At 35.7% G+C, this 25,341-nt stretch overlaps 1 protein-coding gene across 18 annotated transcripts in view; it reads left to right on the forward strand.

Annotated features, from left to right (window-relative positions):
- Positions 1 to 25,341, forward strand: part of CHD9 (chromodomain helicase DNA binding protein 9) — a 212,483-nt gene that overhangs the window by 94,626 nt on the left and 92,516 nt on the right. For 15 of the 18 annotated variants that reach the window (XM_026494743.4, XM_026494741.4, XM_048224064.2 and 12 more), the window contains one exon: positions 23,056 to 23,387. In XM_026494743.4, coding sequence (XP_026350528.1) covers positions 23,056 to 23,387 — 332 coding nt within the window. Of the gene's footprint in view, positions 1 to 21,061; positions 21,912 to 23,055; positions 23,388 to 25,341 lie in introns of those variants that run through there. The other 3 variants (XM_026494753.4, XM_026494752.4, XM_048224071.2) reach the window with 3 other exon arrangements.

Below are 25,341 nucleotides of genomic sequence, written 5' to 3' on the forward strand. Positions count from 1 at the left end.
TTAAAAGGAGATTTCATACATCCATGTCCTTAATTCTCTTAATAAAGCATTAAATATATTAAAAGATCTATTTTTCATTAAAATTTATTACATGGAATTGTAAGTCCCCAGTAAGATTAAATATTTTAAATTAATATAGTGTATATGTGAGAACATGTTTATCAGCTAACTTTCTGTTTGTTTTATGAACAATAGTTACATTCAACAACCATCTGCCTACTACTAATACTTTTTTGGGGGAGGCACCTGGGTGGCTCAGATGGTTAAGTGTCTGCCTTCAGCTCAGCTTCATGATCCCAGGGTCCTGGGATCGAGCCCCACATCTGGCTCCCTGCTCGGCGGGGAGCCTGCTTCTTCCTCTCCCTCTGCTGTTCCCCCTGCTTGTGCTCTCTCACTCTGTCAAATAAATAGATAAAATCTTTAAAAAAATACTTTTTTTAAGCTCTTGGGATCAAAATGATGTGCCATTTAAAAATATCTATTTCTAGACTAAGCATTGAATCAGCATTAACCTATATTTTGGTACTTTTTAGAAAACTTAGCTGTGCAAAAATACAAAAGTATAGAAGTATTATACAGACACCCATAAATCCATCACCTAGGTTTAACAAATATAATATTTGTTTGAAACCTATTTGTTTTTTTAAGAATAAAACACAAGGAATAACTGTTGAAATCCCCAGTCCCATTCCTCTCTTCCCAGAGCAAACTACTATTCTCAGTTTACCATGTATCTTTTCAATATGTGTTTCTGTAACTTCTTTGCAGAGGTATATATCCATAAACATCTGGGGAAAGAAGGAAATAGGCAGAAGAGGAATAGTTATATGACTTTATTTAAAAGACAGATTTAAACTAAGGCAAATATTAATATATATTTAATTTCATAGACGTTTGTTTATTTTCTCTGTTAGAAATATTATATAATTCAACATTAATAATAAAACAAAATAATGACTTTGGAGTTAGGTTTGAGTTTAAAATTTGTTTCTGCTACTTACCTGCCATGTAACCTTGGGCAAGTTTGTTCATCTTTCCAGACTTCATTATCCTCATGGATTATATTGGTACCAGCCACGTAAGGTTGTTTTCGGTATTAAAATAAGCTAGTCCATGCAGTGCTTAGTGTGATACTTAGTTAACATTTTTTGTGAGCCTATTTTCTGAACTCTTTACACATTATTCTACTTAATCTTATATTTATCAGTCACTAGAACATGTATAGAACTAAAAGGGTGTGTGTGTGTGTGTGTGTGTGTGTGTGTGTGTGTGGTGATTTCTGGTTAGATTGTTATTTTTAAAGGAAGGGAGATATCTTTATTTTAATGAATGAGTGATACTTATAGCAATGAGAGTTTGGGAAGTTAAGTGGGTGCCATGTGTAAGGCCTTGAATACCAGGCTAAGTGAAGGGTACGGAAAAACCTATACCAGATTAATTTGGTATTGAAGTGGAACAGAGCAGAGGCAGTAGGACTCCTTTAGGTGAAGAAGTCTACACTGCATTGAAAAATGTAACACTAGATTTCAGAAGATACTTACTTTGCAAGTATCTGCTACAAAGTAGTAGTTTGAAGGTATGAGATGTCATAAGGTAACTGAAGTAGAAAGTGTAGAATGAGAAGACAGAGTTTTGGCCAGAATCTTGGGGAACGTGCACTTGTGGGGCAGGAGAAAAAAGAAGAAACAAAGAACTAGAGAAAGAATAATGAGATATAAGACCTTGTAGTATTTCTGAAGCCATAGAAAAAGTGATGAGCAACAATGTTAAAAATTAAGATACTGAAGAGGATAAAAACAGATAAAAGATTATTGAGTGGCTATGAGAAGTAATTGATGACCTTGAAGAAAGGACTTTTTGTAGAAAAAGAATGGAGGAACAGGAACCAAATCAAAAGGAATCTATAAGTGGTAAGAAAGTCAGGATATCATCTGTATACCACTCATGAGATATCCGGTTATGAAAGGCAAAAGAAAAAAGAGTATTCTTGAAGGTTGAAAAGATGAGAAAAGTAGAAATGAGTATTTTAAATGTTAATATATATATTCTAAACTTCCAGGAATATGATAGAGAGCATACAAAGTTAGTATTGCAAGCTTGTGATTACTGTTTTGGGAAACTGAGAAAATATATAATGCTATATTTATGCAGAAGAAATTAATCTTTGTGAAGTCTTACTTCATTTTACCATATACTTGAGTAAGTTGCAACTTTTGAGATAAAGGTTATGTAGGAAGGCCCTGTAGGTGAAACAGTTTCTTTTAATTACCAGTGGACTTGCTTGGTATTTAGCTGATTAAAAGAATACATTAGAAAAAAAGAAACATGGCTATTTTAATGACCATAACAATACTTTATGGGGGAGTAACAATGTAAATTCAGTGTAACTTTGCAATCCTCAACAAAGCAATGAGAATAAAGTTATTTTACTACCATAGAATTCATTATTTTTTAAAAAATAGCCCTATTGAGTTGTAGTTCATGTATCGTACAATCTACCCATGTAAGGTACAGAAATCAATAATTTTTAGTATATTCACAGAATTGTGGGTCTATTACCATGATTGATTTCAGAACATTTCCCTTACCCCCAGAAGAAACCCCATACCTGTTAACATTCATTCTCTAGTTCTCTCACCACTCCTAGCGCTAGGCAACCACAAATCCCACTTTATGTATATGGGTTTGCCTATTCTGGACATTTGAAATAAATGGGATCTTACAACATATGGTCCTTTCTGACAGGCTTCTTTTATTTAGCATAATGTTTTCAAAGTTCATCCGTGTTGTAGTATATATTGGTACTTCTTTTGTTGTTGTTGCCAAATATTCAGTTGTATGGCTGTATCACATTTTGTTTATACATTCCTTAGCGATGGATGTTTGGGTTGTTTCCACTTCATACAAGTTTCCATTTCCCTTGGATATATATCTAGGAATAGAATTGCTGGATCGTATCATAATTCTCTGTTTAACCTTCTGAGTAACTTTCATACTATTTCCCAATGCTACTACACCATTTTACAATCCTACCAGCAGTGTATGAGGGTTCCAATTTCTCCATACTTGCCAACACTTAGCTGTCTTTTTGGTATGGCCACCCTAGTGGTTGAAAAGTGGTACTTCAGAATGGCTTTGATTTGCATTTCCCTGATGGCTAATGAGAACTATCTTATTTATTGGTTATTTATATTTCTTCTTTTGGAGAAATGCCTATTTAGATCTTTTGCACATTTTTAAATTGAGTTATCTGTCATTTAATTATTGAGTTGAAGGAATTCTTTTTATTAGTGTAGGTATAAGTCTCATCAGATATGATTAGCATATATTTATTTAGGTTTTTTAAAATATTAAAGATAATGTCTTCTGCACATAGTGTTGATTTTTGCTTTCCGATCTGTATGCTTTTTATTTCTTTTTCTTTCCCAATTGCCCAGCTAGAATATTCAGTAAAATGTTGAATATAAGTGGCAAGAGCAGACATCCTTCTTTTGTTCCTGATCTTAGGGAAAGTATTCAGTCTTTTACCATTAGGTATGATACTGGCTGTGAATTTTTTGTAGATGTCTATTACCAGGTGTGGATGTTTCCTTCTACTCCTAGTTGTTGAGTGTTTTTATCATGAGATGTTGATCTTCAACATCGAGTACTCTTTCTACATGACTTAAGATGATCATGTGTTTGTTTGTTTTTTTTTTTAAGATTTTATTTATTTATTTGACAGAGAGAGACACAGGCAGTGAGAGAGGGAACACAAGCAGGGGGAGTGGGAGAGGAAGAAGCAGGCTCCCAGCAGAGGAGCCTGATGTGGGGCTCGATCCCAGAATGCCAGGATCACGCCCTGAGCCGAAGGCAAACGCTTAATGACTGAGCCACCCAGGCGCCCCATCAGGTGGTTTTTTTTCTTTATGCCATTGATATATTGTGTTGTGTTATTTGATTTTCAGATACCTTGTATTCCTGGGTGACTCCCATTTGTTCATATATATTTGTATACATTTGCTGTTATTTTGTTGAGGATGTTTGTCTCTATATTGATAAGAGATAGTGGTCTGTAGTTTGAATTCCTTTTTTATACCAGTGTTTGGGGTTGTTTGTTTTTTGGTTTTAATAGGTCATCCTGGAAGATTGCATTAAACTGAACAATTAACAAAATGTCTTTTATAGCCTTCGTCAGACTGTAATGCAATTGTAGATGCTGCAGTTTATTCCATGTCTTATGGGATGATGAGTAGGAGAGGTATAAAGATAAATTCATTTTTCTTTGAATATTTAGGATCAACAAAGTAGATTAAAAATTAGTGTTGAGGATATATTGTGACCTATATTGAGTTATTTTTTTAAAGATTGTATTTTATTTGTTTAGAGAAGGAGAGAGAGTACAAGTTGGGGGAAGGGCAGAGGGAGAAGGAAAGAGAGAATTCCAAGCAGATTCTGCACTGAGCACAGAGCCTGACGTGGGGCTCAATCCCAGGACCCTGAGATCACGACCTGAGCTGAAACCAAGAGTCAGCCACTTAACTGACTGAGCCACCTCCAGGTACCCCTAGTTATTTTTGTATTTGTATTACAGGGATATACTTTAATATTAAATTTTCATTCTCTCACCCTCTTATGTAAAATACTCTTGCCTGTTCTCAAAGTACCATATTGAACTATGGCTTATACTTCCTCCTCCCCCCATACATGCGCACAAACATAATTAGAGTAGAACCAACCAACTTCTGGTACACATTGGTCCCCAAACTCTTTCTTCAGGCTTCCTTCCAATATGGAAGGTTGTAGTGGTTTATAATATGGCTTTCTGTCTGAGGGGTGGGTAGTGATGGGTGGGGACAAACCTAATTTCTTCCTCAACTTTTAAAAATATTTTGTACTTAAAAAAAATAGCTTTTAGGGATGCCGGGGTGGCTCAGTTGGTTAAGCATCTGCCTTTGGGGGCGCCTGGGTGGCGCAGTTGTTAAGCGTCTGCCTTCGGCTCAGGGCGTGATCCTGGTGTTATGGGATCAAGCCCCACATCAGGCTCCTCCACTGGAAGCCTGCTTCTTCCTCTCCCACTCCCCCTGCTTGTGTTCCCTCTCTCGCTGGCTGTCTCTCTGTCAAATAAATAAATAAAATCTTTAAAAAAAAAAAAAAAAAAGCATCTGCCTTTGGCTCAGGTCATGACCCCAGGGTCCTGGGACCAAGTCCCACATCGGGCTCCTTGCTCAGTGGGGAGCCTTCTCCTCCCTCTGCCTGCTGCTCCCCCTGCTTGTACTCTCTCTCTTTCTCTCTCTCTCTTTGGCAAATGAAGAAATAAGATCTTTTCTAAAAGGTAGCTTTTAAAAGATATAACAGGGTTGTTATTGTTGTCTACACTGAGAATCAGAGGTTTTTCATAATTTTGCCCACTCAATTTATTCAAGGTTAATTACAATTAGTTTTCTTTGGGCTTCTCAGAATAAGCTTTTAATAAATTAAAATTTATCATAATGCTCCAAGAAGGGGAAAATACAGGGCAGAATCTCAGAATCTTATATGAATATGAATGGTTTCACATTTCACATTTCTTGGAATACAGCTTGTGAAACAATGCTCTAAACAAACCTTATTTCACTTGTTATGCCTTTGCTCATGCTTAGCTCTCTCCCTTGACCATCTTCTCATTATTTCTACATTATAAAAATTATTCCTAGATAACACAGACCCAAGTGTCCTTTCCCTCTTTGATTCGTATTGATTTAGCTGTTTCCCCAAGCATCTGATTATTGTTTTGCTTCCTGTTCTCATATATGAAGTGTGATCTCTATACATAATTTATACAATAAGAGTATCAACATTTTTGTGGATAGTATTCAGTGGTTCATAATTCTTTATAATTCTTTCTGTTCCCCAGAGAGTCTGTTGTTAAACATATTGCCTGTATGTACCAACTGTTTTCTAAATTGTTTATCTACCACTAGCCAATAGCCTAGTATAAATTATAGAAATTAGGATCGTATAATCTAATTTTAGTTTGTAGCGAAGTAATTAAAACTAATAAAGGAAGAAGAATTATTAAATAGATAAATGGGGGTAAAATGAATCCTGTTTCATTTATGTTCACTTGGTAAGTACATTTTAAAATTAATTTTATTAAGGTATCATTTACATACAATAAAACATTTTCATTTTGAGTTGTAATTTGATGTGTTTCAACCTGTGTAATCATTACCATAATCAATGTATAGAACATTCCCAAATGTTTATTTTTTATTCAATATATAGAACCCCCCAAAAGTTTATTTTTTCCCCTTTGCATGCAGTCATCCTCTCACCCCTGCCCCAGGCAATCACTGATCTACTTTCTGTGACTATAGATTCGTTTTGCCTGTTTTAGATTATATATAAATGGAATCATATTGATGTGTACCCTTTTGTGTCTTCCTTTTTTCACTCTGCATAATATTTTTTGAGATTTATCCATGTTCTTTCATGTATCAGTGAGTTTTTCTTGAGATGTAATTTAAATATAGAAAAAACTCATACTTTTTAGCACATAGTTCTGGCAAATATATATAGGTGAGTAACCACCACCACTAATCAAGATACTGAATAATTTCGTAGCCCTCCCAGATTCCTTTATCCTTTTTTGTAGCAACCCCTCCTCCAATCACCAGCTGCTGACAACCCCTGATTTTTGCCTTTGTATTTTTGCTATTTTGAGAATGTCACATAAATGAACTTATGGAGCCTTTGAGTCTGGCTTCTTTTACTCAGTATAATGCATTTGTAATTCAGTTACATTGTTGTGTGAGTCGGTAGTTTGGTCCTTTTTATGGCTGACTAGCATTCCACTTTATGGCTGTACTGCAGTTTGGCCATTTACCTATTGATAAACATGTGGATTATTTCTAGTTTTTTGGCTATAATGAATAAAGCTTCTGTGAACATTCAACTTCAGTCTCTTTGTGTACATGTTTTTATTTCTTTTGGGTAAATACTAGCAGTATTAGCCTCTTAATATGGCAATTGAGGTCTAAAGAACATAAATCATTTCTTATGCAGGTTTATTGAGATACAGTTTACATCCTGTAAAATTCATCTTTATTAGTGTACAGTTCTGAGTTTTGACAAATGAGCACATCAGGTAATCACACCACAATCAAGATCAAGAATTTCATAATCCCCCCCACCAAATATTCTCTCATGCTTCTTTGTAGTCAGTCTTTCCCCCAAGCCCAGACCCTGGCAACCAGTAATTAATTTTCTTTCTTTGTAGTTTTGCTTTTTTGAGAGTGTTGTACAAATGGAATCACGTGACATGTCACCTCTTTAGTCTGGCTTCTTCCACTTAGCATAATGTATTCTTTGTTGGATGTATCAGTAGTGTATTCTTTCAGGTGACTGAGTAAATTCATCATATGGATAGGCCAAAGATTGTAAATGCATTCACCAGTTAAGGACATTTGGGTTGTTTCCAGATTTGGGCAATTACGAATAAAAACTCTATGCACTTTTGTGTACAAGTTTTTGTGTTACTAAATGTTTTCATTTCTCTTGAGCAAATATATTAGAGTGGGATTGCTGGGATCATATATTAAATGATCTCACATTTACCTTTATAAAAAGCAATCAAATAGTTTTCCAAAATGGCAGTACCATTTTGCTTTCATTCCTACCAGCAGTCCGTAAGAGTTTCAGTTACTACCTATTCTCTTCACACTTAGTATTGTTAGTTTTTTTTTTTTTGTTTTTTTTTACCCATGGAAATAGGTGTGTAGTGGTATCTCGTTGTGATTTGAATTTGCATTTCCCTAATGTCTAATAATGTCTTGTGTTTACTTGCCATCTGTTTATCATCTTTGGCAAAGTGCTTAAAACTTTTAACTATTTAAAGAAATATTTGTTTTCATATTATGGAGTTTTGAGACTTCTTTATATAAGGACCATTAATCTTAATCATAATAAGTAACAGTAACATTTACTGAATGCTTTTTATATGTCAAATACTGTTCTAAGATCCTTTATTTGAATTGTCTCATTTAAATTCACAGTGGTTCTGTTAGGTTAGATACTATGATTATCCTCATACAGATGATGGAACTGTATCAAATACTGGCCAGGTTTTAGAAATACGAATTGAATATGACCTTGATTTATAAGTGACTACAATATACTTTGGCAAATACAGCAGCAAAATTTCATATTGTAAAAAGGAAGTGATATCTGAACTGAGTTTTGAATAGACGTTTGCTAGGCTACCTTTTGGAGAAAGGGCACTCTAGACAACTATAAGATGTTTTTTTAAAAAACTGAAAGTAGTTCAGTATTGCTGAAATATGAAGTAAAATAGATGTTTGAAAATTGGACATATAACTAGAGAGAGAGATGATGATCATGTTATTCAGAAGCATAACCTAAAGTGAGTAAAGGCTTCAGCATTCTCTTTCTGTTTTCTGTCCTTCATGTTTTGTCTGTGGGTTTTAAAGAGCTTCCTTTGCTCCAGCTCCACCCTTCTCATCACTAAAACCATTGGTCAAAGTAACTCTCAAACCTCTTTCAGCATTTTGTGGATTTCTCCTACTATTAGAAGAAATACATAATATTGAATTTCTCTTTACTGTTTTCTTTCTGAATGAAAACCTTCTGAAATATCATGCTAATATGATAAAGAAAAATAACTTTTTTGTGTCAAGATATCACTGCATTAGAATAGTTTTTTCCCTAAATATCTGCATGTGATCAATTGTTGTTTGCTCAGATAAATGATAATGATAAGATTAAGTTACAGTCTTAATTTTGAGTTATAATGTTTTAATGTAAATTTTATTGGGATATGACATACATACAGAAAAGTACACAGATTATAAGTGAACAGTTGGATAAATTTTCAGAGCGTAAACTTCCTCTACATAGCCAATATCCAGATCAGGAAATAGAACATTATCACAATCCTAGAAGCCACCCCAGGCCTCCCGCTAGTCACTACTTGCCCTTACCCTAAGGCTAATCATCATTCTGACTTAGAACTCATAGATTCATTTTGTTGGTTATTAAACTTTGTATATATTTATGTTGAGTATGTATCCAGGAATGAAATTGCTCGTCATAGGGTATATGAATGCATTAGTTATGCTGTCTAGTAACAAAGTAGCCACACATTAAGTGGCTTAAAATGGTACCCATTTATTATCTCATAGTTTCCTGGGTCAGGTGGCTGGGCACAGCTTATCTGGGTCCTCTGCTCAGGGTCTCACAAGACTGTACCCAACATGTCCATTGGAGCTGTGATCTCATAAGACTCATTCTCCTCTTCTAGGCTCACAGGGTTGTGGCAGAAGTCATTTCCTTGCATAGTAGAACTCATGACAGCTTGTTGCTTCGAGGGCAGCAGGAGAGTGTCTCTGAGCTCAGGAAAGGCCTAAGCTCTCTTATTTTTTATAAATTAAACTTTTACGTTTAAGATAATTGCACATTTGCATGCAGTTGTAAAAAAATAATACAGAGAGATCTAGTGGATCCTTTACACAGTTTCTTGTTACATGGATGTTTTGCTGTCTACAGATTTTTTTTTTTTTTTTTTTGGACTATTGCATAGGAATATTTAGGGAAGCAGTTTTCCCAGTTCAGACTTCCTTATAGATGAGACTCTGGTAGCATGGAATCATTACCAATCTTAGTTTTCATTCTCTTATGAGTCTTACAAAAGTTCTGAAAATCTTTTTAATTGGAGCTAACATTTTTCAGATCAAGATCTCTTTACTTTCTCGTCAAACTTTCTTTTTTCGGTGAATAATATTACTCAAGAGTTAGTCACGCTGCAAAATTAACACAGTTCCAAAACTGTCCACACTTCTGATACCAACTGCAAATTCTGGGGGTTCCCAAAGCCACCCTTAGTTTTAATAATACGTTAGCAGTACTCACAGAACTCACTGAAAGCTATTATACTTGTGGTTATGGCTTATTATGGGGTAGGTTACAGGTTAAAATTAGCCACAGAAAAAGACATATAGAGCAGTCTTGGAAGCTCTGTGCTTCCACAGAAAGCTTTCCCCATGGAGTCAGGTCCCAGCATTGATGTGTGATATTAGGCATAGAGTATTGTCCACCAGAGAAGCTCACCTGAACTTCAGTGCCAGAGTTTTTATTGAAGGTCCGTCAGATAGACGTGACTGATTGCCCACATGGTTGATCTCAGCCTCCAGGTTGACTAATAATAGATGACTCAAAGCCCCTCACCCTAAATCATGTGATTGGTCTTTCGGGTGTGACCAGCCCCATCATATGATGTTAGATGGCCAGCTCCTGACCTTAAAGACATTCCTATCAGGTATGACATACATTACCTCCCAGAAGCTAAGGGCAGAGGCCAAACCTCTCCCTGGGCAAGGCCAAATTCTTACTATACTTACTTTTAGAAAAACAAGTTTTTTCGGGGCGCCTGGGTAGCGCAGTCGTTGGGCGTCTGCCTTCGGCTCAGGGCGTGATCCTGGTGGTTCCGGGATCGAGTCCCACATCGGGCTCCTCGGCTGGGAGCCTGCTTCTTCCTCTCCCACTCCCCCTGCTTGTGTTCCCTCTCTCGCTGACTGTCTCTCTGTTGAGTAAATAAATAAAAAAATCTTAAAAAAAAAAAAAAAAAGAAAAACAAGTTTTTTTGAACTTTATTCAGCCTTTACCCTTTCCTTCCTTCATCAGATGTTTTTTATTCTGTGTGATACATAGTTTGTTGGTCTCCAGGTATGCATGGACATAGTCCGTGCTCTACAGAGCTTACTTCCTAGTTTAGGTTTAGGATTTTGTTTCTTTGATTCTGTTAGTCAACCCCTCCAAAATACAATAGACCAAAGTAATAGTCTGGGTTGAACTCTCCTATGAAATGAAATTGAAACATTCGTCAACCTCTTATAACAACGTTTTTCAAACTTCTTTGACTGGGACCGGGTTTAGAAGTGTCTGTTTATAAAACGTCTGTGGACTGTGTATTTGTAGGGATGTATGTCTATTAAGATATAAGCAACATTTTACAAAACACTGGTCTATTTCCCTTATAAAGAATGTTAATGCCTATTCACTGAATTAATGACTGAAAATGAGATTTCAGCTCACAGTTCAAAAACACTGTCTTAAACAATGAGACCCTCGAGAATAATGATAACCTATTACTAGAAGGAATCAGCTTAGAAACGTAGGACCTGATATCTGAGGAGGAATTGAGGTGCAAGGTACGCATTTCCATAGGACAGTCTCTAGATGAACACCCTGGGAAGTATAGTATGGCTAGTAGTAATGTTACTCAGTAGGGCAACTTACGAAGACATAAAACCAGTATGTCGTTCATTTTGCTTTGTAGCTAATTTCTCATACCTGCTTAAGATGATTTCTGATTCATCTTTCCTCCAGTCTCTGCTTGGCTAGTCTTTCTTTTCATTCAGATTTCAGTATAAATGGCCTCCTCAGTTAGACCTTCCCTGAACCCCCTCTAAAATGATCACCCTCCCACTTCTAATCACATCATCCTGTTTTCATTCTCTGCATAGCTTTTACCTTTACCCAATGTTTCTCCTATTTTCTTCACTCCCTCTCTAAAATCTTAGCTACATCAGAGCAGCAACTTCGTCATCTTGTTCACTCTTTTATTCCCAGCACATGTAACAATGTCTGGCAGGTAGTATGTACTCAAATAATATGTCTTGTATGAGTGATCTAGCTCATGTTTCTCTTAAACCCAAAGCAGAATAAATTTCTCTTGGTGAAACTAGAGTATACTGTAATTATCTTGTTCATTATACCACATTTCTGTTTGTGCAGTCTAAGATTGAATTTGCTTTTTTGGCAAGCTCATTACACCGTACACTCATTTCGTTTACAGTGAGCTAAAATTCCCTGGTATTTTTCACATGAGCTGCTGTTCAGGCATGTACCATTTATTTTTTACTTAAGTAGTTGTTTTGTGTATGTGTGCAAGCATGCCCATTTATAGATTCAGCCTCATAAGATTTTTTTTTTTTTAATCAGCATTTTTGGGTGCGCACTAAGAGGGAGGCTAATTAAGAACTAATGGTAGGGTGGCTGAAGAGAGATTAGGCTGAAATGAAAGGCCAGTAGGAACCCAGGAGACTGACCAGATGGCACCAGTTCACAAATTTAAACCAAAAATACTCATTTGGAGGGGTTAGCGCAAGCTGAGGAAGTAGAATCAGTTGGAAGTTTTGGAAGGGCTCACTTGACAGGACTAGGTCTGCTTCTTCCTATTCTTAAATGTAGCATGACTCCACCAGGTTCAGACTCAACATCAGGATGACACCCTTTCCTGTCCGAATTATGTTCTCTGTCATCTTTCCCCTCCTCCCCTCCCCTCCCTTTCCTATCCATCCTACCCTCACACACGGTGCCTGCAAGATCCTAGCTGTTCTTGTTCAAAACAGCCAGTGGAACATTTTTAATTGCCCTTAGTCATTTATCAAACCTTAAGTCGTTGTGGACTTCACAACACTGTTCTTACATGTCAGTGCCTCTCATGTTGTTACTAATTCTGTTTTTTGCTCCTTGAAATCTGAATGGCTGCAACCAATACTTTCAGAGACACTTTTTCCCCTCTTAGAATCACTTCTGCTCATAGTATTGGAATTTTGTTTTCGAGTCCTGACTTGAGGTACTACATTTCCTACCTTACTGATCTGTCCATCATTTTGTAGTTTCAGGTCATATGATGATACCTTTTTTTTTCTTTAACTTTAAAAGTTCTATCTTTATAAAGTCAGTGACACACAACTGCTATGCCTAGGCTGTCGTGGACCCCAGAAGGGCCTGTTTAGCGTTCTCATACAGTTCTCATCACTTCTGCTTCCATGAGTAATTTGTTTTCTGGTGGTTAGAATTACATCCACAGATGCAGTTTCTCTCATTACTTACTTTGCATTCTGCAAGGTGAAATTTTAATATGGCAAAATTACATAAACTTTGTGATTTTTAAAATGCTTTGACTTTTTGTATCTAGCTGCTCTTCGACATCTAATAAAATTATATTTCTTTTGCCTACAACTGTAGATCAGGTTTAAATGCCTTATTGTCCTTACTACAAATGTATTTGTGTTAGCCTCCCCTCACATCATTTATGTTTGTTAATAATCACTTGAGTATTCTAATAGTTTTTTAGAAATTATCTCAGAATTCTGAAAATTAACACTCGTTTTTCATAATGCAGTGTATACAAAAACTAAGTGTCTTTCAACATAACTGACTCTCAATTTCCCCTTTAAAAGACATGAAAGAGGTGTTTTCCTTGGTATTTATTTTATTGATACATTCAGAAACGCTGCCAAAAGCATTGAGATTGTGGTGGTTAGTGTTATCAAGCCAATTATGTAACTGCGTGGTTAATTTGCTTACACTGTTGCCCTTCTGCTTTATCAGGACCTGTGGAGGCTGTAAGAGTGTACTTCACCTTTGGGTCTTGTCAGAATGCCACCACCACACTCCAGTCTCTCAGGCTGGGGAAAAACCAACAATGGCCACTTGATAAACTGCTTTGGAAATTGGAAAGGTTTCTGATTCCTAACAGAATATCATAAATTCAATGCTTTATGAACTTTGGATCAATTGTCACCTATGTGGGAATGGTAGGCAATACTTAGCAAAATGATTTTTTTTTAAGAGTTGAACTCTGCTGTTGTTCCAGTGAGATAGACATGTACTTGTCCCATCTGTGCCTGATCTCTTTCATCTCCAGTTAGAAGTCATATTTGATCTTATTTTTAACCACATGGGAATATTGTGAAATGAAATAAGAAAAAACACCAGAAATTGTGGAAGCTTTGGGGCTGTAAAATGGTTTGTAAATTAACATATTCAAGAAGTCTTTAAAAAAATTTCTTTGTAGGATGCCTGTCTGGCTCAATCAGAAGAGCGTGTGGCTCTTGATCTCAGGGTCCTGAGTTCAAGCCCCACGTTGTTTATAGAGATTACTTAAATAAATTAACTTAAAAAAAAAAAACAAAACACTTCTTTTTAAAAATTTTTCCCCTAAGAAGCATTTTAGAAAAAGTGCTGTGGGAAGTTAATATTATTTACCAAAGTGATACTTATCTATAATATTTTAATTTTTTTATTGGTGTGATATTTTGAATTGTTACCTGGCAATGGCCATACATATTCTAAATGGCCAAAGCTGGGACAATTTGAACAAGTAAATAATCATAGTACCAGATTATAACCAGATTATAATAAATATCCATGAGTCTATACTATATATAGTATAGTATATGCTTTATGTAAATAATTGAATGAATAAATAGGGAGAAGAGACAGCTTTATTTACAATAGAATTCCAATAGAAAATGTGGGAGGAATGAAAGGAATAGAAAATTTGCATTAGGCAAATATCACAATAATTTTTACAGGCAAGAACCATCAATGCATGCTAAAATTACTGGGCAAATGTATATGAGAAACAAGATATTTGTTTAGTCTCATAAGATACTTATTAATTATAAAAGGAGAGATTTGTAGTAGAGAATCATGGTGGACACCACGTTAACCAAGCAATCAAAGTCAATATCCCTAGTAAGTAATAAGGTATACTGACATCGTATACCCCTGATCTGAATGATCACTGAGACGGGCAGAGTGTCACATCACAGCAACAACAAGAATACCTAACATCTCTGAGGGTTTATTTGCCAGACACCACAGTAAGCACATTTTCTGCTGGGCCTCACTACAGCCCTAGTATTACAAGGTAGATACTGTTATATCTCCATTTTACGGATGGGGAAGCCGAGGCCCAAGTAAATGATGAAACTGGGACTAGAACCCGGGGCTGGCTGACTCCAGAGCCTATTCCCTAAATCACAACATTATGCTGAGCATAGCTTGTAGTGTCATGCCTAATTTATGGACTGATGAATGCAGTATATTTAATGTTGCCAAGTAAGTAGTAAACTTTGTGAGGTTTTGTGCTTTGATGTTTTTAAAATAAAAGAGGTGAACTTTTAAATAATACAGCATTGTAAAAGCAACACACACTCACATGAAAGGTTAAATATTACTTGTTATCGTGTATGGCCTTTTTATAAATAAAAGTTTTCAAAAATAAATAAATAAATAAAGATCTTCATCGAGTATTCAGGTATTTTTATTGAAACCACTTAGCAACCCTAAATCTAAAAATTGGATACCCTTCTCTATATGTAATCATTTATTGATTCCCTCAGTCCTTCAGCATGAAGTCCAGATATTTTAGCGTAGCTTATAACACTTTTGATAATCTAACCCATTGCCTTTCAGTCCTTGTTGCTTATCATTCTTCTACATGCACCTGCTTTTCTTGTTATGCCAAGCTACTTGTTATTCCCAGAATATAACTTTTTAAATTTCTTTATTACAAAGCATTTCAGTGTACACCAGAGTAGAGTAGGCATCACTCAGGTACAACAGCAATCAGTTATAGGCACTGTTTCATCTATATGATCCTCTGTCATTCCCACCTCCTCCATGGATTTTTTTTTTTTTTTAAGATTTTATTTATTTGAGAGAGAAAGAGTGAGTAGGGAGAGGGGTAGAGGAAAAGGGAGAGAGAGAATCTCAAGCAGATTCCCTCCTGAGCATGGGGCTCCACATGGCGCTCCATCCCAAGACCCTGAGATCATGATCTGAGCTGAAATCAAGAGTCAGATGTTTAAACTACTGAGCCACCGAGCACCCCCTCCATGGATTATTTTGAAGCACATCTCAATCATATTACTTCATCTGTAAATATTTCAACTTATATATCTAAAAGACAAAAATTTTTGTCTTTAAAACACCACTGCAAAATCAGTTTTATACCTAAGAAATAATTATCATTGCTTCATAATCAAATATCTAGCCAAAGTTAAAATTCCTTAGTAGTTTAATAAATGTATTTTTACAATTTTTTTTTTTAAAGATTTTATTTATTTATTTGACAGAGAGAGAGACAGCCAGCGAGAGAGGGAACACAAGCAGGGGGAGTGGGAGAGGAAGAAGCAGGCTCATAGCGGAGGAGCCTGATGTGGGACTCGATCCCGGAACGCCGGGATCACGCCCTGAGCCGAAGGCAGGCGCTTAACCGCTGTGCCACCCAGGCGCCCCTATTTTTACAATTTTTACAATGACTTTTTCAGGTCCCTATCAAAACAAGGGCTACTCATTACATTTGGTTGATATGTATTTTAAGAATCCCTTTTTTTCTCTCTCTTTTATCATTTAGTCTTAAGTCTCTCTTTTTTTTTTTTTTTTTTTTTTTTATCCTTTGTTGAGATTAAGTCATTTGTCTTTAGAGTTTCCCACATTCTGGATTTTGCTGATTACACCCCCATGAGGTCCTCTAACATGTTCCCCTCTCTCCGTATTTCCTATAAGTCATAAAACAAATTTGTATTTAGAAAAATATAGCTTTTGTGAATATGTACTGTTTGCCTGAATTGCTATGTGGATGACTAAAATTAAGGCAGTACTTTTAATAGTATTACCTTATCAATGTATAGTTCAGTATCAATGTAAAAAAAGAAAGGAATGTCATGGTTAGCTAAAAGTGGAGACCTGGGTATAGTACAAGTCACAAGATGAGAGTAGGCCTTTTAGTTTGTGAACGTGGCGCTTCACGGATGTGAAGAAAAGCAGAGTAAAATAACTGCTTTGTTTCCATCAAAAACTCTGAAAATAGATCTAAGGGTAAAACTCAGAAAAAGACTTTTGACAGATTATAATTTGCTCTTGGGTCAATTTTTCCCCTTCTTTTCTCTTTAAAAGCAGATCTTTATTGGTAGCTTGTGGAAAAAATGTTCTATGCAATAAATAAAAACCAAAAGAAGTCAGCACATTAATGTTTGACACATATTGCTAAGATTAACTATAAATTTATTGTTTTTAGAAGGTTGGTTTTATATGAATATTTAAGTAGCTAATATAACACTTCTTTTTTTTTTTTTTTTTAAAGATTTTATTTATTTATTCGACAGAGGTAGAGACAGCCAGTGAGAGAGGGAACACAAGCAGGGGGAGTGGGAGAGGAAGAAGCAGGCTCATAGCAGAGGAGCCTGATGTGGGGCTCGATCCCATAATGCCGGGATCACGCCCTGAGCCGAAGGCAGACGCTTAACCTCTGTGCCACCCAGGCGCCCCTAATATAACACTTCTTAAAGAGTTTAAAAACTAGCACACTGACTTACCATAAACAATTTAAGAGAACTAAAATGCCTTATAAGTTTTATTTATAATATCAAATTACTATATTTACTTTTTTTTTTAAGATTTTATTTATTTATTTGACAGAGAGAGACAGCCAGCGAGAGAGGGAACACAAGCAGGGGGAGTGGGAGAGGAAGAAGCAGGCTCCCAGCTGAGGAGCCCGATGTGGGGCTCGATCCCAGAACACTGGGATCACACCCTGAGCCGAATGCAGACGCTTAATGACTGAGCCACCCAGGCACCCCAATATATTTACTTTTTTTGACTGCAGAATTTTTAACTCTGTCCTCTTGGCTTCCACGACACTGTTCTTTTGCTGATACTCAACTTACCATTCTTGTAGTTTCTCTTTGTTTTCCTTCATTAGCTCCTCTTCATCTGCTAGTTCCTTGAACTTAGTGTTTTGAGGTTTCCCGGTTGGTTTTCTTCTGTTATTTCTGCATTGTCTCTCTAGGCAGTAACACTCGTTTTCGCTCACGGCTTGTTATCTCTTTCTGTTTTATCTTGTCTTCTATTGGACCCTCCGTCTACCTCCACCCCCTGGGCCTGAAGCCTAACAGTCCTCTCTCCAGAGAAAGGTTGGAAGATTTTTAGCCATCATGCAGTTTTATCTGTGTTGTTGAAAATTCCTTATTTTGTGTTTTATTCTAAGTAATTTTATCTGTTTTAATATTTGAGACCTTTCATTCTTTCATATTACTTTAAAATATATGAAATAGGGGCGCCTGGGTGGCTCAGTCAGTTAAGCGTCTGCCTTCAGCTCAGGTCATGATCCCAGGGTCCTGGGATCAAGCCCCAAGCTGAGTCTGCTTCTCCCTCTACCTCTGCCCCCCCCACCCCCCACTTGTGCTCACTCACTATAAATAAATAAATAAATAAATAAATAAATAAATAAAATAAAATAAAAATAAAAATAAAAATAAAAATATATATGAAATAGAACATTCCCCCAGTAGAGGAGACTGGATTCTATAGTACATGTATAGTAGCCGTGTGATTATTCTCCCCTTCTTTTTGGAAGTTTGTAATTTCCATTCCTGTCCACACACTGGTAATTCAATAATCTAAATTATTTGTATGCCACTAAAATATTTGAAATGGACAAATTCCCAGTGTGGGTTGGGTGAGTATGTGGGAAAATCATTCCACCAAGAGAGGAGAGATCTGACTTCCCCCTCAGATATTTTTTTTTTTTTTTTTTTTTTAGATTTTATTTATTTATTCGACAGAGATAGAGACAGCCAGCGAGAGAGGGAACACAAGCAGGGGGAGTGGAGAGGAAGAAGCAGGCTCATAGCAGAGGAGCCTGATGTGGGGCTGGATGCCACAATGCCAGGATCCCGCCCTGAGCCAAAGGCAGACGCTTAACCGCTGTGCCACCCAGGCGCCCCTCCCCCTCAAGATTTTAACACATCTAATTTCTTGGACAAATCTCTTTGCTTTTTTCTCTCATGAGGGAAAAAGATGTAACGCGGGTATGAAAACTTTTTAATTTTGTAACAGGTAGCATTCATAAACGCTAGAAACCATACTTTTTTATTCTGTTCTATTTCATTTTTTTTAGTGCTGGTCTGGACCCACTAAATTTATATCATGAGTTGCTATTAGGTCATGACCTGTGGTTTGAAAAACACTCATAGTGTAAATCCTTGAGTTTCCCCAATAATGAAATATGATATACCAGGTCTTCCATATATTCCTTTCAGTTGCTATCAACATAACTAATATATCACGTATGAAATCATCTTTATGTTTTGCTGTGACTTCTTTGTTTTATAAAAATTTAGATATGATATTAATATATATGCCTTCTTTTTAAAGTATTGTTTTTGTCATTTACCATAGAGGTTTTTGGGGAGTATGACCTTTGTCTTTATATTTGATTTTTAATCAACTTGTGTTTAAAAAAAATATTTTGAAACTATGAAAAACTTACAGAAAAATCGCAAGTGAAGTACAAAGAAATTCTTTCACTTTGTGAAGGGTTGGAGAGTAGATTGCAGACCTGATGTTTCATCACCACCAAAGACTAATATATATTTCCTACAGATAAGGAAGATTTTTTCTGTATAACTACAGTGTAACCATAATAAGTGGGAAGTTGATACAGCAGGAGCTGTGGGATGGGAAGGAAAATAGAACAAAATACAATTAACTAGACTTGACAATTTTATGACTGCTTATATAAGGAAAAGAGAAGGACTGTAGCATCTTTTTGTGTGTTTGTGATATACGTGTGAATTGGGAAGTGACCTACATTAAAAATGTTTAGTTACTTAACCCCTCAATATTGATGTTCTGTGGAAATATAAATTTAAAATACTGTGTTCTGATAGCAGAAGAAATATTTGACCATGGATTTTGTTATTGTTGTCTACTGTTAAGATTTACTGTTAAACAATTGGAATTTTGAGTCACGTAATAGAATCTATTGAAAAGCTTTAATGGGAGAAGTGAGATATTTTGGAAATCATCCTAGGTTCTGAGGGTAGTGTCAGTGAGTTAAGGATATTGAAAGAAAACAGCAAGAGAGTTGACATCTTCCATTCCAGCCCTGACCTCTCTGAGGATGCTGTCTCAAATTTTCAGTTACTAGAGCTTTTAAACTTATCACACACATAATACCCATCCTTTCTCGACTAGATATCCTATTTCTTTTACCTTCTCCTATACCAGTGCTTGGTCTAGAAACCAAGCATTGACTCTTCCTGCTCTTCACCTGCCCATATCTAGTTGATTTCTACATCTTAGAAAGAGCACAGGAAAAGATTCGTTTCATCCTATATTTATCCAGTGTCTCTGCAATTTTGAGAAAGTCATTTGGCTTCTTTTGTATTCAGATCAATCTGTGTACATTATGCTATTTGAACCACATATGATTAGGAGCATGGTTTTCATAATGAGGTTCTTTGCCTTTTAATCCCTGCTTCATCAGTCAGAAGCTATGTGATCTGGGGGGAGTTACTTCTTCATGCCCCAGTATCCTCAGCTGTAAGTACATACCTCACAGCGTTGTTTTGAAGATTGAGTTAATGTAATATATAATATGAGGAATAGTGCCTGGAACACAGTAAGGATTAAATATGTGTTAGCTCTTACTATTATTGTTATCATTATGACTTTTTTTTGCTTGTGCTCAGGCTGTTCTAGCATTTTGTAATATTGCTATAAGAGTGTATCTACCATTTGCTAATCCTCTTCTCTCCATTATTGTCATTATCCTATTGTTCCAGATTAAATGAGTTATTATGTGAAAAATACTTAAAGTGTTAGCCCTTACTATTGGTTATTGTGATTTTTATGTAGACAACCTCTCAGGGCAGTCAGATCCTTTCCTTGTCATTAGAGGTTCTCTAAACTTTAATTTCTTCCCCTGCTGTCCACATTGGTCTTTCCTGGACATTGGTCATGTAATGTTGCTCCATTTTGAGACCTTTGGTGCTTAAAAGGAAAGAAACAAAAAATGTTCTTTGATAGAAATATCAGATAACTTGCCAGGACCAACTGAAAAAAATGGTATTAATGAAAGAAGTAAACTTGAATTTTGAAGCAGTGTAAATTTTGTTTTAGGTACGTTAGGGCGTTGTTTATTAAAATAGTCTCAGTTTTTTATAGAAAGAAAAGTTGTATTGATGATGAAATTCAGGAGGACTCGTTATTTATTTTTAGCAAGCAACTGAAACTAAAATTTTATCTGAAAAACTGCATAGTTAAGTTAAAATAGAACATGAAGGGTAAAGGTTTTATGAGTTTTTTGTGTTAGGAAAATAAATTAATGTTTTTCTTCAGGTTTATATAAGGAAAAAATGTTAAGTGTCGTTATTTATTCTCTGTGGGCATACAGGCAGCTTTCCTGTGTTGTTATCGAAATCTTGAACTTCTCTTTAGAATTTAAATGAAAATAGTTTCCTTCGTCTGTCTTAAAAACAACATCGTTAGCTGTTTGTTAGAAGAATCAGAAGAGAACTTATCTAATTTCTTAAAGAGAAGTCACTTGTTCTGTGTTCATTTGCATGACCTGCTCTTTAACCCTTTGCTGCTCGTGGGCTATTTTCCTACTTCCAGTATTTCATGGTATCCTGGAGAAAAGTATGTTTCTCCAGTAAAAATTGCATCGGATTTTGTCTGTTAATATTGGTAGCTACATAAAGCCATTTCACCACAGTTTTAGTTTTCAGATGGGCTCTTAAATCAGGTTTTAGGTGTATTTTTTAAAACTTGACTGCAGGAAGTGGCAGAGCGAGAGTTAATGTGTTACATGGAGGGAAGAACAGTCCATCGGGGGTTAAATTGCAGAGTCTAATGGAATAATAACTGGTAGCACCATCTGCTGGCCTACTTCCGCAGAAGGAGTCAGTATTTTTAACGACATCTCTAATATTCATGCTGATGCATTTTGATGCTTTGTGCATTCATTTCTTTCTGTGCTTTGTTGGAATCTGGCTATCTGCTTACAGCTATTGAGGAAACTCAGCTTTTTAGGAGGGGTTTACAGCCGTTTTCATATCTAAATAGGATGAACAGTGGATATAAACTTGCCAAGGCAGAAATGTGTTGATAAATCACAATGTGTGTTTGTGGAGGGTTGTGCATCTCTAGGTTGCAGCTTGCTAAATAGGCCATTTAGGAATCTTCTTTCAATGCTTTTTTCTTGAGCACTGCCTGGGGTGGTGAAAAAGCAGAGGGCAAGCCTTTGTCTGACGCCAAAAATGTCTTCAGTGAAGAGGCCAAGAGGAAGGGTAAGTGAAAGCCTGAATGAGTGGGAGGAGGAGGGGTTCTTTGGGCTAAAAGGCTAATGGGATTGAATAACCTTCCTTATTACTGGCTGCTGCTGCGGGAGTCGTACTGCATCGCCATCTTGAGCTTGTTGCTGTTTTCTCGAGTCTTGGTTATTTGTTATAGCCTGTAGGCCTTAAGGTGGCATTTTAGTGAGCGTTCTAAGCCCTCCTTCCTTTCCCAGTGCTGCAGCACTGCTATGAAACCTTTGATGAGGCAGGTATAGAAAAGATATCCAGTGAAACACACTGGAATCAGCATGAAAATGTGTGTGGAAATTCCTGGTGGTTTTTTCCTTTGCTATAGTCAGAGGCATGTTTACGGGTAAGAACATAACAAAACTGTGATCTAAGTATATGTGGATGAATGCGTGTTTGAAGAAGATACTCTTTTTTAAATGCTGTTGATTTGCTTCCTGTGATATTGCTAAAATATTAATAATTTTAACGTAAAACTGTAAAACTTGGTGTTTTTTTTCAGAATTGCTTGAGCAAAATAATGATGATATAGAAAGAGAAAAAATTCACATTTAACTCTTTCACGGAAAAACTAAAACTTTCTCTAATTTTAAGTATGGGAATGTTTATTTACTAACTAGCTATGTTGCTGCATAGATTGCCCATTAAAAAATGATCTAAATGTTTTCAGGTTCGAGTTCTAATTTCTTGTAAAGCAGAGAAGCTTTATATTTCTAAAAATTATAATCAACTAAGGAGTAGTCATTCTAAATTAAAATTGCTATTTTAAATTTATTAATAATTTTTGGAGTTCTGGAGTGAGGAGGCAAGAAAAGACTTATTTCAAAAGCACACAGTATTTACAGGACAGAATTTGAATCAACTAACTAATCAAGAACGCTGTGAAAATATCAGTGAATCTACATTATCCTTCTTTAACCTTCATTTTTAAAAGCCGTAGTTGAGCTTTTTATTTTATACCTACACTAATTTCTAGATCAGCAAACTGTTTTAATTTTAAATTTGTTTGTAGCACTCACATACTGGCTCATGTATTTTACTCTACGCATAATTTTAAACGTTCGTAATTCATGTTAATTGTTTAGGTGTACTCTGAAACGTTGTATAAAAAGTATTCTGATTTCTCTAGCCTCCATCTTCCAAGAAGAGTGATGGTTCTGGGACATACACTAAGTTGCAGAATACCCAGGTGAGGATCATGTCTGAGAAGAAGCAGAGGAAAAAAGTGGAATCAGAAAGCAAGCAAGAAAAGGCGAATCGGATCATATCAGAGGCCATAGCAAAAGCAAAGGAACGTGGGGAACGCAATATTCCACGAGTAATGAGTCCTGAAAACTTTCCTAGTGCTTCAGTTGAAGGAAAAGAGGAAAAGAAAGGTAGACGGATGAAATCCAAGCCAAAGGACAAAGAGAGCAAAAGAACAAAAACTTGTTCTAAGTTAAAAGAGAAGGCAAAAATTGGGTAAGTTGGTTAAGAATTAAATTTAATTCCTTTGAATTTTTTTTGTCAAAGTGCAGTGTGTCTCATCTTTTACTTTTGATTTGTGTGTTATTATTTACTCCCACTCTGAAGTTTTAAGTTGTTGGATACTGTGTATACCTTATTTCCTTTTCTGAATGAATTGGGAAATATTCCAAGATTTACTGTGTTTTACAGTTCTGTGAACATAGCTTTTTGTACATTAATAATCGTAAAAGGAATTTAAAATAGGAAAATATTTCATACATAAAAGAGAAAAAAAGAAAACAAAACCAAACCCATTTCTGTGCCAGCTCCAAATTCACTTTCTTTACAGAAAGTGCCTTGAAATCTTGTGTAAGATTGCCTTACCTCTTAGTTGTACTTCATCGGGCACCTTATGGTTTGGAAATGTGAGATACAATCCTTTCTAATAAACCCACAACTTTGGACTAAACGGAATGACAAGAAAACCAAGACCATTTAAATCAACGATGAGCAGCTCTCAGCTCTTACTGGTCTACTCCCTCACTGTCTTTCTGACTTACTTTATGTAATAAAGAGGCCAGGTGAGGATTAATGCTCCAAGAGAATTATAAGGCCAAGGAATTGCTCTAGAAGGGTACGTTAATCATCGGTGTTTTTATTTGACTGCTCATCGGATACATTAAAAATATAAAATATAATAAATGTTAATATTTGTATTATATTTAAATTTTTGCATGCAGGGGTAAAAATAACCTAAGGCTGCGACAGTTTAGAATTATTTTTGCAGGAATATTTGATCATTTTTGAAGGCTTTACGTGAAATTTTAGATAAAGGGTTTAATCTGTTTTCTTTTTTCTCGCACAAAGTACACAGTAAAGAATTCCTTTATTATGAAAATCTTCATTTTCTTAAGAAATAATTTATACATTATGTAGATATTTAGAACTAATACAAATTTGTAAAACAAATTAATTCTCAGCATTTTAAATGCAGTCACCAAACTGAATTATATTGTCACATCCTGATTCCTTTCAGTCCAAACCATTAAATAACAGGGGCTCTTTTGCCATAATAGAGCAGTGACTAATGTTTGTGATTTTTGCATTTTATTTGCAGGCAGCAAAAATGAAATTTGAAAGTTAAATTTCTGCTCCTTTTATATTTAAAGGTTTTGGCATGAAAATATCTTATTTTTCTAATATTATGTCTAGTTTTAATTAGGAAATCCCATATTTAATCCCATATTTAATCCTTTAATGTATTAAGAGTTAGTATAATTAAAGTTTTCCAGTTTTAACTTGTACTATTTGGAAGGGCATTTAAAAAATAATGCACAAACCAAGAGAAACTGGTAGAGAAACTTCAAAAGTTACAATAAGTTTAAGTTTGGGAGGGAATAGGTAGAGGCAAAAGATACCAGAAGTGAATCTGTTTCAAGAAAAACAATATACGTAAGGGGAAATTAGAAATGATCATAATAGAGAGAAACGTGGATTTTTGAAATGTGAATATGGTAGGGAATAGTAATATATTGCAGTAGAATGTCTGACTTATCTGTGATATTTATATTTTTGTTAGAAATAGGTAGATTATTAATAACAAATGATTTTAATATTGCACAGTGTTGATCAATTTAGTAGTTTTATTTTTAGAGAGAGCGTTCTTGAGAGAATAAATGAAAATTGTGTTGGAAAGATAAATACATGGCAAGACACTGAGCAGTTGCTAGAGAAAAACTTGTTGAGAGTATAAGAGTATCCTTTTGATAGAGGAATTAGTAAGTTGCAGCCAAGTAAAGTAAAATGGAAGTAAAATGGAAGCTCGCCTTATATATTGTTATTAAACTGTTGGAGTAAAACAATGACTTCTTGGTCATCTTTATCGAAGACAAAAGTTGTCATGTTGGAGGAAAACATAGTTGGAAATGAAATTCATATACAACCCAAAGTTCCTATACTAGTCAATTGA

Source organism: Ursus arctos, unplaced genomic scaffold (assembly GCF_023065955.2).
Source record: "Ursus arctos isolate Adak ecotype North America unplaced genomic scaffold, UrsArc2.0 scaffold_19, whole genome shotgun sequence".
NCBI classification, from domain to species: Eukaryota; Metazoa; Chordata; class Mammalia; order Carnivora; family Ursidae; genus Ursus; species Ursus arctos.